The 14772-nt window shown below is 40.5% G+C and overlaps 2 protein-coding genes across 4 annotated transcripts; one reads left to right on the top strand and one right to left on the bottom strand.

Moving 5' to 3' along the window:
- Positions 1-3808: 3808 nt before the first annotated feature.
- znhit1 (zinc finger, HIT-type containing 1) lies at positions 3809-13950 on the bottom strand. Its single transcript, XM_038990066.1, has 6 exons — positions 13861-13950; positions 8227-8356; positions 4978-5148; positions 4793-4872; positions 4504-4673; positions 3809-4362 (listed from the first exon to the last, which is right to left on the bottom strand). Exons 2-6 carry the CDS (start codon positions 8303-8305, stop codon positions 4341-4343), a joined length of 522 nt encoding a protein of 173 aa, XP_038845994.1. The 5' UTR covers positions 8306-8356; positions 13861-13950; the 3' UTR covers positions 3809-4340.
- Positions 11708-14772, top strand: LOC120045144 (C-type lectin domain family 10 member A-like). Of its 3 annotated transcripts, XM_038990062.1 has the most exons (7): positions 11708-11817; positions 11963-12082; positions 12782-12877; positions 13510-13605; positions 13870-14009; positions 14225-14334; positions 14433-14772. In XM_038990062.1, the coding sequence occupies exons 1-7, from the start codon at positions 11781-11783 to the stop codon at positions 14584-14586; spliced, it is 753 nt and encodes a 250-aa protein (XP_038845990.1). In that variant the 5' UTR covers positions 11708-11780; the 3' UTR covers positions 14587-14772. The 3 variants fall into 3 exon arrangements, with proteins under 3 accessions (XP_038845990.1, XP_038845992.1, XP_038845993.1); XM_038990064.1 differs by lacking the exon at positions 13510-13605; XM_038990065.1 differs by lacking the exons at positions 12782-12877; positions 13510-13605.

Raw genomic sequence — 14772 nt, 5'->3', positions numbered from 1 at the left:
ATCGTCTACAATGTCATTGTATGCTGTAGCATGAAGATTTCCCTTCACTAGAACTAAGGGGCCTAGCACGAACCATGAAAAACAGCCCCAGACCATTATTTCTCCTCCACTAAACTTTACAGTTGGCACTATGCATTCGGACAGGTAGCGTTCTCCTGGCAGACGCCAAACCCAGATGTGTCCGTCGGACTGCTAGATGGTGAAACGTGATACATCACTGCAGAGAACGCGTTTCCATTGCTCCGAAGTCCAATGGCAGCAAGCTTTACACCACTCCAGCCGACGCTTGGCATTGCAGATGGTGAATTTAGGCTTGTGTGCGGCTGCATGGCCATGGAAACCCCTTTCATGAAGCTCCTGATGAACAGTTCTTGTGCTTGTTGCTTCCAGAGGCAGTTTGGATCTCGGTAGTGAGTGTTGCAACTGAGGACAGACGATATTTACTCGTCAGTCCCGTTCTGTGACCTTGTATGGTCTACTTAAAAAAAGAAAGGAGAGCCGCACACTCTAGGTGCTCAGATGCAAAAAAAAAAAAAAATGTTACAATGTTTCGACAGACAAGCTGTCTTCATCAGGGTATGATGAAAATAGCTTGTCTGTCGAAACGTTGGACATTAAAATATTTTATTTTTTTGCATCTGAGCTCCTAGAGTGTGCGGCTCTCCTTTATTTTTTAAAAAGTGTTCCACTCCGCTAGCCAGCACCTCGCCTAAATATGTGTGCGTTTCTTTCGCCTCTAGATTACCTTGTGTGGTCGACCACTTCGCGGCTGAGCCGTTGTTGCTCCTAGAAGTTTCCACTTCACAAAAATAGCACTTACAGTTCACCGGGACAGCTCTAGCAGGGCAGAAATTTGACGAACTGAATTGTTGGAAAGGTGGCATCCTATGACGGAAAGTCACTGAGCTCTTCAGCAGGGCCATTCTACTGACAACGTTTGTCTATGGAGATTGCATGGCTGCGGGCTCAATTTTATACACCTGTCAGAAACGGGTGTGGCTGAAATAGCCGAATCCTCGAATTTGAAGGGTTGTCCACATACTTTTGTATGTATAGTGTATGTATGGTGAATATGACAAACTTTCTAAACTGACAGGATTATTTTTGGTCTTAATCATTTTAAACACCCCTCTATTCTTTTTACAGCATTGAACACTGTTTCTACACATTAATGTCCCAGCTTCTATTCCTCAATCTGTATCTCTCTTTGCCTCTGCTCAGTTGGTGCTAAAAGTGAGAAAGGCAATGCGGTAGTGATTGTGATAGGGGGTGCTGCTGAGTCTCTTCTGAGTCTGCTTGGGGTCAACACTGTGGTTATGAAGCAGAGGAAAGGCTTTGTCCGGGTGGCTCTGGAGTTTGGGACAGTTATCTATTTTATGAATGGACCTGTAGTGAGAGGCCACAAATTCACAAGAAAGCAATGTTGTAGTTATAATATAATACAACCATACATCACATAGCTACATCATTGATCCCTAGGTCCACCAAGCTGCCTGGCTTACTGCTTTAGGCTGGGTTTAAGAATTACTTATTTGTACATTTATTAGATAGAGACCCATAATAACTCAGTGGGTCAGTTCTAATCTCTCTCGTTGTTCCTCAGTGCTGACCTGATGCCCGTCTACTCATATGGGGAGGAACAATATCTTCCGCAAGGTGATTTTCTCAGATGGCAATGTGGGCTGGAAGTTACAGCAACTCTTTAAGAAGATCATGGGCTTTGCCCAGTGTCTGTTCATGGGTGAACACTGGTTCTGGATTTCTTATCACTGCCCTGTCACCAGTTTGTAATTTTGAAAATGTCTTATGATGCACAATCTCTTCCACAGAGTCGCCTTCGGTAACTGAGGTTTGGTTTTTTCTGTTACACAGTTGTGTGCAGAAGTAGTGGCTTCAGAAGTAACTTAGTAAGTTGATAGAAACTTTTACAATTCACATATTAGAAAACCGCTTTGAGTAATCTGATTGTAGAACGCAGTGCTTGTGTAGCTTTGAACAAATGCTCTCATTCTCTATGGTATACAGTATGTACAGCAACATTGTGTTAAGTATCTCACTCTGCTTCACCCATTTTTTCATTGTGTATTCCTCTCCAGTGGGTGGTCCTATCCCAGTGCCAAAATGGCCTTCCCCCACTCAGGAGGAAGTGGACCTCTATCATGGCCTCTACATGGAAGACCTAGCCAAGCTCTTGGATGGACACAAGGCCAGCTGTGGACTCTCAGACAGCCACGAGCTGCAGATCATATAGGCCAATCATTAAGACTGCTCCCACAAGGACTATGTGAATTACGTACCTTGTCATGATGCCTTTCTGTCCCTATCAGTCAGATACTGTAGCCTACCGATCTCCACAGTGAGACTACTTGAATGAAAGGAACGCATTCCAACTCAGGATCTGAGCTGCCAGGCTATTCGTTTTTGACTGTATTTACTGTAAGAATGACTATAAGGGAACAGTGCATGTGCTTTATATGTAGCAATAACTTAACCATGAATCTGAATAACTCTAAGATGCACTCTCCATTACCTAACAAACAGAGATTGATTGTGTGACTAAGGATTTGTAAAAAAAAAACATTGTGCCTACATGTTGAGTACAATCCATCAGACTTAGTAGCCACCTGCAGCATCTGAGCAGTTTTTCTGTGATCATAACATTCTTTCACTTATAATAACTCAATCCTTTTTTTTAATAACTTCCGCAGTAGAGCTGCTGAGTACTGACTATCTGTAATAGAGTAATATATTGAAAGTATGACTTATATATTGAAAGTATGACTTACTGCTGATATCCATTTCAATAAATATGGTTTGTGGACCACAGGATTTTGCCACAAGTTCAGAAATTAGTTTTTTGGCTACTGCTCAAGTAGCCCGTCTAAAGTGTTTGTAAATATATCGTATTTCTATTAAAAAAAATATTCATGGCCCAAGTGCTGGTTTAAGGTTTTAATAATTAGTGTCCTTTTTTTGCTTTTAGACAAATATCACTCATACAAGGTATTTTTTGTTGTTGTTGATAAATCCAAAAATCGCACTGAGGCGTCAAAGGTGCCCTGTTAATAAAATCCAGATTTGAATCTATACTGAACAAAAATATAAATGCAACATGTAAAGTGTTGGTCTGATGTTTCATGAGCTGAAATAAAATATCCCCGAAACTTGCCATACGCACATGAATATTATTTTGCTCTAATTTTGTGCACAAATTTGTTTACATCCCTGTTAGTGAGCATTTCTCCTTTGCCAAGATAATCCACCCACCTGACAGGTGTGGCATATCAAGAAGCTGATTAAACAGCATGATCACTACACAGGTGCACTTTGTGCTGGGGACAATAAAAGGCCACTCTATAAAACACAACACAATGCCACACGTTTTGAGGGAGCATGCAATTGGCATGCTGACTGCAGGAATGTCCACCAGAGCTGTTGCCAGAGAACGGAATGTTAATTTCACTACTATAAGCCGCCTCCAATGTAATTTTAGAGAATTTGGCAGTATGTCCAACCGGCCTCAAAACCGCAGACCGCGTGTAACCACGCCAGTCCAGGACCTCCACATCCGGCTTCTTCAACTGCAGGATCATCTGAGACCAGCCACCCGGACAGCTGATGAAACGGAGGAGTATTTCTGTCTGTAATAATGCCCTTTTGTGAGGAAAAACTCATTCTGATTGGCAGGGCCTGGCTCCCAAGTGGATGGGCCTACGTCCTCCCAGGCCCACCCATGGCTGTGCCCTGCACAGTTATGTAAAATCCATAGATTAGGGCCTAATTACTTGATTTCAATTGACTGATTTCCTTTTATGAACTTTAACTCAGTAAAATGGTTGAAATTATTGCATGTTGCGTTTTGATTTTTGTTCAGTATATGATTGTCAAATTCAGGCCTAGGCTGAAGCGCAGACGCACACTATGGAGCGAACACCATTCACTTTCTGAGTTATCGCTATCTCATGCAGGGGCTCCCATCAGATCACCACATGCCTGTTGCGATAGCAACAGCACAGTCCCCATTCAGCCTACGGAAGGGAGTCATACAGCTCATTCAGACTGACTGGATGGGTGTCATATGGCTCATTCAGACTGACTGGACGAGAGTGATATAGCTCTTTCAGACGGACGGGAGTCATATAGCTCATTCAGACTGACTGGGCGGGAGTCATATTGCTCATTCAGACTGACTGGGAGTCAAACAACTCATTCAGACTCACTGGACGGGAGTCATACAGCTCATTCAGATACTCTGATGCTGCACAAAAAAGAAACCTGTCCTTCAGTTGATGATCAAGCAATAAAATGAGGCAGCCATTCACACGTACCAGCTGAGAGCATCACACAGTCCACTTCAGACACCTGTGAGAGAAGGAGGGAGAGAGTAGTCATGGAAAATGGTGCTAAATTAAGAGTGGAAAAACTCTCACAAGTTCTACCCATCATAGCACTAACAACACTAAACCAAAAGAGAAGAGCCCTCTGCAGTGCCAGTGGTTTTACCTGGTTTCATGATGTGTGCCCAGGCAGCGGACACAGCAGTAGCGTGCCCCACAGGAAATGCAGGTGTAGGGAGACGGGAAGCCACACACGGCACAGAAGTGGCGCTGCGGCAGTTTGGAGGGCTCGGCACAAGCAGTCAGGTAGTTAGGTCCCTCATTCCCACTTAGTTCCTACAGGGAGCAGGTGGGAGAGGGAATGAAACTGAGAAGGATTGTAAAGAGAAGGAGCAGATGATTGAAGTGAGGGGAGGAAAGCATAGCTGCAGAGGGGGCTGACTTATGGACCTCACCTCTTCCTCCAGTACAGCCTGGAAGTTCTTCCGAAATCTCAATTTGAAATGATCTCCTCTTGTCTTCTTCCTCTTCTTGCCTGAAGATATGAGTGGAGTAAGTCATGAATTGACAGAGCAGTCATTGCAAGACGTCTTGGAATATTAGTAATATTATATCTCTGATCTGATTATGTTTGCTTTACCAGACTCATTGCTGTCATCAAACTGAGGGAGCCTCTTGGCCAGCTGGGGTAGGCTGGCATGAGGATCATCCTGGAAATTGTCCTTTTCAAGTGCCTCTAGCTGTCTGGTTAAGCGTCGCTGGCGCGTAGCGCAGTCCAAAACGCGCCGCTGGCCTGGGTCCTGGGATCGCACTGTAAAAAAGAAAGGATGTGATAGGAAACAAAATATGAATTTGCAAAAATAACGTATTTAGTATGAATTGTTGTAATCAATTAAGAGGACACTGTACAATAAATATATAAAGTATTGTAAATTACAATGGTGGGTTTTGAATTTGCCCCGGACCGTTACTAACGTTACTGATCTTGAGATGCGCGCGGAGGATGAGCAACATGCCGTGTATTTTCATTGTGATATCTAGTTGGAGAGTGTGCTCTCCATTTTAATTGATCACCAACAGCAGAGTAGATCAATCAGTTTAAGAATACAAACACCACCAAACATTACCTGCTATTTTCTTCTCCACCATCGCTGCATAATAATTTCACCGGTGGGCGTGAGGGACATTTTATTGTTATTGGACCATAATAACGCGTTTTCGATTGTAATAAAACCTCATATTACTGAAAACAACTGTAGTAAGCATATTATTTATATAAAATTACTGATATCTCTATGTAAACATTATCTATTTTCCTAACAGCTATCTACTGTCGTCTAAATATTATAAATACTCAATATTTAGCCTAGTCTAAATTGGCCTACATTACATAGCCTACTGCATGTGGTAGGGTGTTAGGGAACAAAATTAAACTTTGGTTCTGGTGTTATACTTTATATTACAAGTTATAAGGAAGCTTTGCAGTAACACAAAACACTATTTCATGAGGATTGGAGTTACCATTGCTGAGATAACTTATTTTTAAATGAATGGAAAAGGTTGTGGAGAGGTCAGTGTTAATCACGAGTCGGCTCCCGAGTGGCACAGCAGTCTAAGGCACTGCATCTCAGTGTTAGAGGCGTCACACCAGACCCTGGTTCGATTTCAGGCTGTATCACAACCGGCCGTGTTTGGGAGTCCCATATGGTGGCACCAATTGGCCCAGCGTCGTCCGGGTTTAGGGTTTGGCCGGGGTAGGCCGTCATTGTAAATAAGAATTTGTTCTTAAACTGAATTGCCTAGTTAAATAAAGTTCAAATAAAATACATTTTTTTAAACTAGTCAATAATAGCACCAAATCACCTGTTTGGATTTTTTTACTCAACATGTTTTGTCCAATATCTCAGGATAGGGTGGTCATATTGTTATGATGATTCAAATAAAGTAAAAAATAAAATAAAATAAATGCTATATAATGCAAATGAGGCATACAAATTACAGAATACATAATTACAGTCATTTAAGACCAGTAATTGAAGGTAGGGTGGTCATACTATTTACAAATCTTCATGTTTTATTCAAAACTGAGAGTTTGTAACAATTTATGAAATTAGAATACAACATGTTATACTATTTTATGCAAACTACATACTTAATATGGTAATTAGTCTGTACGGAATAAAAAAATACAGCATTTGTTAACATATATTGATGAGTAAGGTGACACCCATGTGTGTGCACACATACACACACACACGCCAGGGGTGCTAAGAGAGTACATATCATTGGGATTAAATAATAACGAACAAAAAGCAGAAGTGTGTGTGTAAGGAGCCTAGCAGCAAATATAATAAACACCCATCCCCCACACCACCTGCTGACCAACAATATTGAGAAGAGCCAGGGCCTAGCACCAGCAGCACGAGGGTAACATCACAACAAGCACCTGCACCTCCATTACCCTAGCCACTAGCACCTGACCATCTGTTGAATCTAACCAAAACTGAACCAGTGGAAGCAGAGTTCATTGTGGCTCACCACATTCTTGAAAAGTGAAATCGCAACCACAGACAGCAACAACACATGGATCCCACTCAGTGTTCTTCAACGATAAGGAGGGCCTTTGTCAGCAATGCCGACTGTGCTGTTGGCACTGAAACATGAATAACATTTTTGGGGCATCTACAGCAATGTGAGATAATTCGTTCTCCACCCTAAAGAACGTATTCAGTGAACACAAACTCTGAACACAGAGCATGTTACATTAACAAAAAGCCCATCTTATCCAGCTGGCATTTGTGATGGACCTGACAAGTACGTTTTACCAGGAAGGAGAATGGAATCCGAAACTTCTCATGAGGTTCAACACAGCATCGAGGAGGCTGCAACTCTTCAAAATGCTAAGCTACAACTTTTATGGCCATGGCCGCCGTGCCAGAATGATTTATTCATTGGTTTTCCCTCATGTAACTGATTGTTTGGCAAATTTCTTAATGTACAGCTTCATTTCGTATAGACTTGTATATATCGTAGATATCATTCTTATGTTATTATATAAAACTACGGTTGTTGGTGTGTACGGCTACCAGTAGTGATTTTAGCATGTAAATCTTGGTGGGGCAAACAAATTATAATGTGGGATGCATGCCAGCAAAGCCCCTACACAACACAACACTAAACAATACATTAATTGCACTATAACGGTGACAAACGGTGCCCACAAACTGTTAGGGCCTAAATAAAGCTGTCCCAACAGCAGTCCCAACACCTTACCACTGCTACACCTGGCTATCAGCGGAGCCTTGTTTGGCAGCGAAACAGTTCCTTCAGCCTCATTTACTGCATTTTAAGGAAACTTAACTGATATGGCTGACTTGCTTAAACAAACGTGGTTTCTACTGAAAATTGAGATGTACACAACTATGGCATAAGGGGACGAAAAGCGGAAGAGGCAATCCATCATTTCGATTAAGACATTAATGACCGAGCTAGGACGGACGTAGTCAATATCACTATTTGTTCAGCACTTTTGAAATGTACAGCAACAGAAATCAGAACATGGGCTGTTCTTACAGTGTTCTCCCTGTACACCAAGTCAGAACCATAGGATAAATAAAGGGGACATATAAGCAGACAATGAAAGCTCTTACAATATTCAATTATTACATTTCTTTAAAACAGGTTATCGGCTACATGTGCACCAACAAGTCAGAACAGTGGGCAAAATTAAGAGTGGAAAATATACCAAATTATTAGGGTGAGACACATGGGCTACTAACAGCTTAGAACACAACACACACTTAGTATTACTTTCTTAGCTACAGTATACATATCTCCCTGGCATATTACATCATTTATGCAGCAGCATACAATACATTTTTGGACTCACCTTGTTGTGCTGTGCTCACTTGAACAGGAAGGTGGCGCGGCGATCTTTCGTGGGCAAATTTTTCATCAAACCTTGTCATCAAAGTCTGGCATTATCTGGATTTATGGTGCTTTCAAGACAACTGGGAACTCTGAAAAAAACAAAGTCGAATCATGATAACCTCAGTGATCTTCAGGTCGTAGCTCTAGTAAGAGGCCTGAGTTCCCGACTTACAATTCCGAGTTGGATGACCATTCAAAACATATTTTCCCAGTCGAGCTCATTTTTTCCCCGAGTTCCCAGTTGTCTTGAACTCACTGAAGTCAGATTTCCCAGTTCGGAGTTAACAGTTGTTTTGAGCGAGGCAGAAATCATGCTGGATTGACAGCATGGCCAATGTTAAATATTTTTAAGCTTGGAAAAGAGACCCTTAAACAAAGATTTGGGACCACACACTCACTCCATTGAATAGCAGGCTAGTGATTGCTTTGCAATGCTTACAGTTAGCCAATGATTCCTTCCAATCCACTCATTGTTGAGCTTGCAATTTCCAACTTGTTGTGTAATGTTTATTTCCAATGGCCGATGAGCACCGATACGTTTTATCTATAATTTATCTTAATTATTTATCTTCATATGACAAGGATTAAAAAGGATTTGCCAGTAGATTGTCGACTTGATTCATGATGATGACTGCTAGCTAAGATTTTGAAAGTATGATGTTAACATGATCAGTCCAATCAAAGCTACCGTAGCTTTGACGTCATTTTATCTGTGGCCAATGACCTTGAGCCTTCTTGGAGGGAACTTCTAATGTAACTCTATGGCAGCACCCAAGGGACTTGCATTTTTCGACCTCTACCCTTAGATATGGCAGTGACGTAGTGTCCTCATGAGTAACAGAACACTGAACCAATCACAGCGCAACTAGAGATCATTACCAAACCTTACGCTCCGTATTTTCCACTGGCTGCCCCACCCCCACAGAAAGCACTGAGCTAGACTGAAACACCTGCATTTTGGAGCTGCCTTACTCACAAAAGCAAAAAAGAGACTATGTTGGTATGCGGCTTTATTAACTCAATGATTTTATATATTTTTTTACATTGTTTGCAAACTGATATGTGACACTTGTAAATGAACTAATGAGGGAATAACACACACCTGGTCATGGAAAAGCTGAGCAGCCAATTGTCCAATTACTTTTGGGGGGGTGGGAGGCACATATAAAAGCGCTGTAATTCCTACACCGTTCACCTGATTTGGATGTAAATCTGTGAATGTAAGTCTGCACATTCAGCTCACAGCAACTCCAATATGTTGTGGTAGACAGTTAAAGTAATAATAACTTGGTCAATGTCCAAATATTGATGGACCTGACTGTATGGAATTATGTAGATAGCAAAAAAGTGTTAAACAAATCAAAATATATGTTATATTTGAGATTCTTCAAAGTATCCACCCTTTGCCTTGATAACAGCTTTGCACATGCTTGGCATTCTCTCAACCAGCTTCATGAGGTAGTCACCTGGAATGCATTTCAATTAACAGGTGTGTCTTGTTAAAAGTTCATTTGTGGAATTCCCTTCCTTCTTAATGCGTTTGAGTCAATCAGTTGTGTTGTGACAAGGTAGGGGTGGTATACAGAAGATAGCCCTATTTGTTAAAAGACCAAGCCCATATTATGGCAAGAAAAGCACAAATAAGCAAAGAGAAAGGACAGTCCATCATAACTTTAAGACATGAAGGTCAGTCAATCCAGGAAATGTGTAGTCGCAAAAACCATCAAGCGCTATGATGAAACTGGCTCTCAGGAGGACCGCCACAGGAAAGGAAGACCCAGAGTTACCTTTGCTGCAGAGGATAAGTTCATTAGAGTTAACTGCACCTGAGATTGCAGCCCAAATAAATGCTTCACAGAGTTCAAGTAACACATCTCATCATCAACTGTTCAGAGGAGAATGCGTGAATCAAGCCTTCATGGTCGAATTGCTGCAAAGAAACCACTACTAAAGGTCACCAATAATAAGAAAAGACTTGCTTGGGCCAAGAAACACGAGCAATGGTACTGTATGTCGGTTAATTACAACAACAAAAATCCCCAAGAGTGCTTCTAATCCAAGTTCCATCTGACTTACAATATACTATGATGCAGCATACAAGAGCTCTGTGTAGCTGTGTCAACATATGTTGCTTCCTAAAAAACTGATTGGATTTGCAAAAGGTCCTCATAAGGGCATTGTCTTTTTTCCACCCAACTTTTAACCTGTGGTGTACTTACAGTAAGTAGTATTTTGTGGTATCTGTACCTTAGTATTTATATTTTTGACTACTTTTACTTGTATTCCACTACATTCCAAAATAAAAAAAAAAAATGTACTTTTTACTCCATGCATTTTCCCTGACACACAAAAGTACTTTTTGAATGCTTAACGGGACAGGGAAATGGTCCAATTCACACTTATCAAGAGAACATCCCTGGTCACTGCCTCTGATATGACGGACTCACTAAACACAAATGCTTCATTTGTAAATTATGTCTGAGTGTTGCAGTGTGCCCTTGACTATCTGTAAATAAAAAATAAAAAACATGAAAATTGTGCCGTTTGGATTGCCTAATATAAGTAATTTGAAATGATTAATACTTTTACATATACTTTTTTACATTTAAAACCAAATACTTTTAGACTTGTACTCAAGTAGTATTTTACTGATTGACTTTCACTAAAGTAATAATTTGGTTGATTTCACGTTGGTTGACAACTCAACCAAATGTAAATCAAAACTAGACGTTGAACTGACGTCTGTGCCCAGTGGGACAGGACTATAATGACCCCCTGCTGACTCTAACATACTGTGCAAGTGACCTGTGTCAGCGATTATTTTCGTAGGAAATATGATAAGGGAATTGAAACTTCAACCCCCCCTCCATGCATTTTCCCTGACACACAAAAGTACTTTTTGAATGCTTAACGGGACAGGGATATGGTCCAATTCACACTTATCAAGAGAACATCCCTGGTCACTGCCTCTGATATGACGGACTCACTAAACACAAATGCTTCATTTGTAAATTATGTCTGAGTGTTGGAGTGTGCACTTGACTATCCGTAAATTTAAAAAAAAAAACATGAAAATTGTGCCGTTTGGATTGCCTAATATAAGTAATTTGAAATGATTAATACTTTTACATATACTTTTTTACATTTAAAACCAAATACTTTTAGACTTGTACTCAAGTAGTATTTTACTGATTGACTTTCACTAAAGTAATAATTTGGTTGATTTCACGTTGGTTGACAACTCAACCAAATGTAAATCAAAACTAGACGTTGAACTGACGTCTGTGCCCAGTGGGACAGGACTATAATGACCCCCTGCTGACTCTAACATACTGTGCAAGTGACCTGTGTCAGCGATTATTTTCGTAGGAAATATGATAAGGGAATTGAAACTTCAACACCCCCCCCCCCAGTTCACAGAATACATAAGGACTACTCAAACATTGAACCAATCTCTAACAGTTGCAGCAATCAATGACATACACAAAATAATTGCTCCAGGAGCTATTCGCTATGGATGAAAATGAAGATAAAGCATGGTGGAGACCAGGTATGGAAATTTACTGTATACTATGTATTGAATAGGAACCTTGTGACTCCAGGATTGCCAAGAAAGGGGACAGGAGATATAACAACAACATCACCATGTATGGGCCAGGGCAAAATGAAAGTTCATGTATCGTATGTGTTTCCAGAATCCTCTCATGGGTACGTTCATCTGCTGTCTGCTAGCCGGTCCCAGTGGTACATGTGTGCAGCACTGTGTGTTACCCTCACTCTCTCCTTGTCTCTGCTCATCCTGATGCCCAGTCGGTGTGAGTACTGTACATGATTCCTCAAAAAATAAAGGATATATTATTTTACCTTTATTTATACCGGTTTTTCTCAATGAGATAACATCTCTTTTCCAAGAGAGACCTGGTCCAATAGCAGCAGGGGGAACAACGTTTTAGACAAAACAACTTACATACACTAACACAACATTAAACAAAACTATAAACACACATACAGTACAACAAAAACATTTTACGTAAAAAAAACACGAAAGCCTTGACTAAAAACAGCTGTCCTAAAGACAATTACACTCTTCTATGAAATATACATTGATCAAGTGTTTAAACTCCACCAAGGAAACTAGATCATAACATTTTCAAATGTTCAGGAGAGAATTCCAGGACCACGGTGCTAAGTAACTAAAACTATTTCTACCATGACCTGTTCTCATTTTTGGTACTGTTAGAAGTAAATGAGAATGGGACCGGAATTTATATTTATTTACCGACCTGACTAAAAAGGAACAGAGATAAAATGGCATTTTACCCAATATGGCCTTATAAATCAGTGTATACCAGTGTTTAAGCCTACGCAAGTTCAATGACGACCAGCCAACAGCGCATATCCCAAATCCGGATATGAGCTCTTACAAATGTTCCTTTTATTACCCATATATAGTCTATCTATATCAGCATTTGCTGTTTTATTAACCTGTTTACCACCATGGGAATTTTCTTTAGTTGGCAGTGTGGACAGAAAGTTATCTGATTTGGAGAGATCCGTGTCAAATCTGACTGAATCTGTGTCCCTTCACTTATCAAAACTACATGAGAAAGGTTGGTCCATATTCAAATCCTTATTGATTATTGGTTATCTTGGACATTGTTGTATCTTTTTTTTCAGCCTACTTGTCAGTTACAGTGTTTAGGATTCAGAATAGATTAGATTAAACGATATAGAACACATCATCACTATGAATCCGACAGCATAACTTGTTATGCAGTTAAAAACAATAGCTACAGGAGCATGAGTGAAATGAGAAGAAAAAATATATAACACAAATGTATAACATGAAACAACACAACAGTTCAAGTCCATGGCTACGATCCAATGGTTCAGGACAGAAGGTAGCCGACAAAACACAACGATTTATGATGGAATTGAGCGGACCTATTGTGGGTAGACTGGAGCGCGACGTCACATAAAATTACGTTTTTATCCGAAACTATTTACGACAGGACCCAAATAATAGCACGCTATTACATAGATATGTGTAATTGCGGGCTATTCTTTAGGTGTTGAAATCAGTAGTTTTTATAAAAACGTATATGTATTTAACGTCGGACCTCAAGTCCGCCCACACTAGTCGCCGTACAACTAACACTACATCATAAATGGTGGAGTTGAGTTTAATCGGCTAGACAGAATATGACAATGTTTGTGTTATCATCACGTCCATTTTCTGCAGTTGGTAGTCTGGAGATGAAGTTATCTGATTTGAAGAGATCAGTATTAAATATGACAGAACGTGTGTCCTTTCACTCATCAAAACTACCGAAGAAAGGTTGGTCCATATTACATTTCTTATTAATGGTTATAATGGACATTAGTGTATCAGATTTTTCAGCTGCAGTGCTTGGGATACATTTAGATTAAAATATGGTCATCATGACTATGATTTGATCTCTGACACGCTCTTAACCCCGGTCCCTAGATTAGTCCTATTCAATCTCAGTATTATATAATAGTCAACTTCATGTGTCACACTCTTCAAATTAACTGTATATAGTGTTAGTGTATACATCCGTATCTCTCCTACCTGTTAAAGTGGGCTGTCCTGATGGCTGGAATCTTCACAACTCCAGCTGCTACTTCTTCTCGGCTTACCGGGCTTCATGGTACACAGCCCGAGACTCCTGTAGGTCTATGGATGCCACACTGCTCATCCTAACTGACGAAGAAGAGTGGGTGCGTCACAGTTACACACACCTATATCCGTTCTTAGAACTTATTTGTTCGTTGCATTTAGTTCATTTCCAAAGTGGTTCAGTATGGACGCTGAAGATACAGAACTGGCTTAATTCGGGTCTCTGAGGACTTTACACTGCCCTCTGCTGCTCATCAAATGCAATTAGACATTGATTTAGAAGACCCTGTCCTGACACTCATTCCCGCTGTAACAGGTCTTTGTAAACAGAATGAGTGCTAGTCGCATCTTTTGGCTTGGCCTGTCAGATGAGAGGACTGGAGAGTGGGAGTGGGTCAACGGGAGTCCTTACATCATGGACCAGAGGCAAGTACAATCAAATCATGAGTCGGACAATTTCCGTTCTCATTGTATGTCGGGTGCTTGAATAGTACAATTACTGTATCTTCACTGTGTGTTTGCAGTAAATGGATGCCAGGCCAACCGGATAACTGGACAGGGCATTCTATAGGGGGCACAGAGGACTGTGCCCATATCACCACATCTGGGAAACTCAATGACAACCACTGCACCGTTGCCTATACATTCATCTGCAAAGCCAGACCAGCACCCAACTAATAAGGCTAAACATTTCTAGGCTTTATGATTCAAAATATAACCTTAACAGGATTGGCTTGAATTAAGCAAGTCCTGTTTTCTATTTGATTGTCACGTTTGTGTATTTTTGCATGCCAAATATGTGGTTTGCTGTATTCCTGATCTAATACACCCATATAAAAAATATATATATTTGTAAAAAATTGT

Source organism: Salvelinus namaycush, chromosome 3, assembly GCF_016432855.1.
Source record: "Salvelinus namaycush isolate Seneca chromosome 3, SaNama_1.0, whole genome shotgun sequence".
Lineage (NCBI taxonomy): Eukaryota > Metazoa > Chordata > Actinopteri > Salmoniformes > Salmonidae > Salvelinus > Salvelinus namaycush.
Note: the sequence above shows the minus strand (reverse complement) of the source record. Positions and strands in the feature narration are given on the sequence as shown.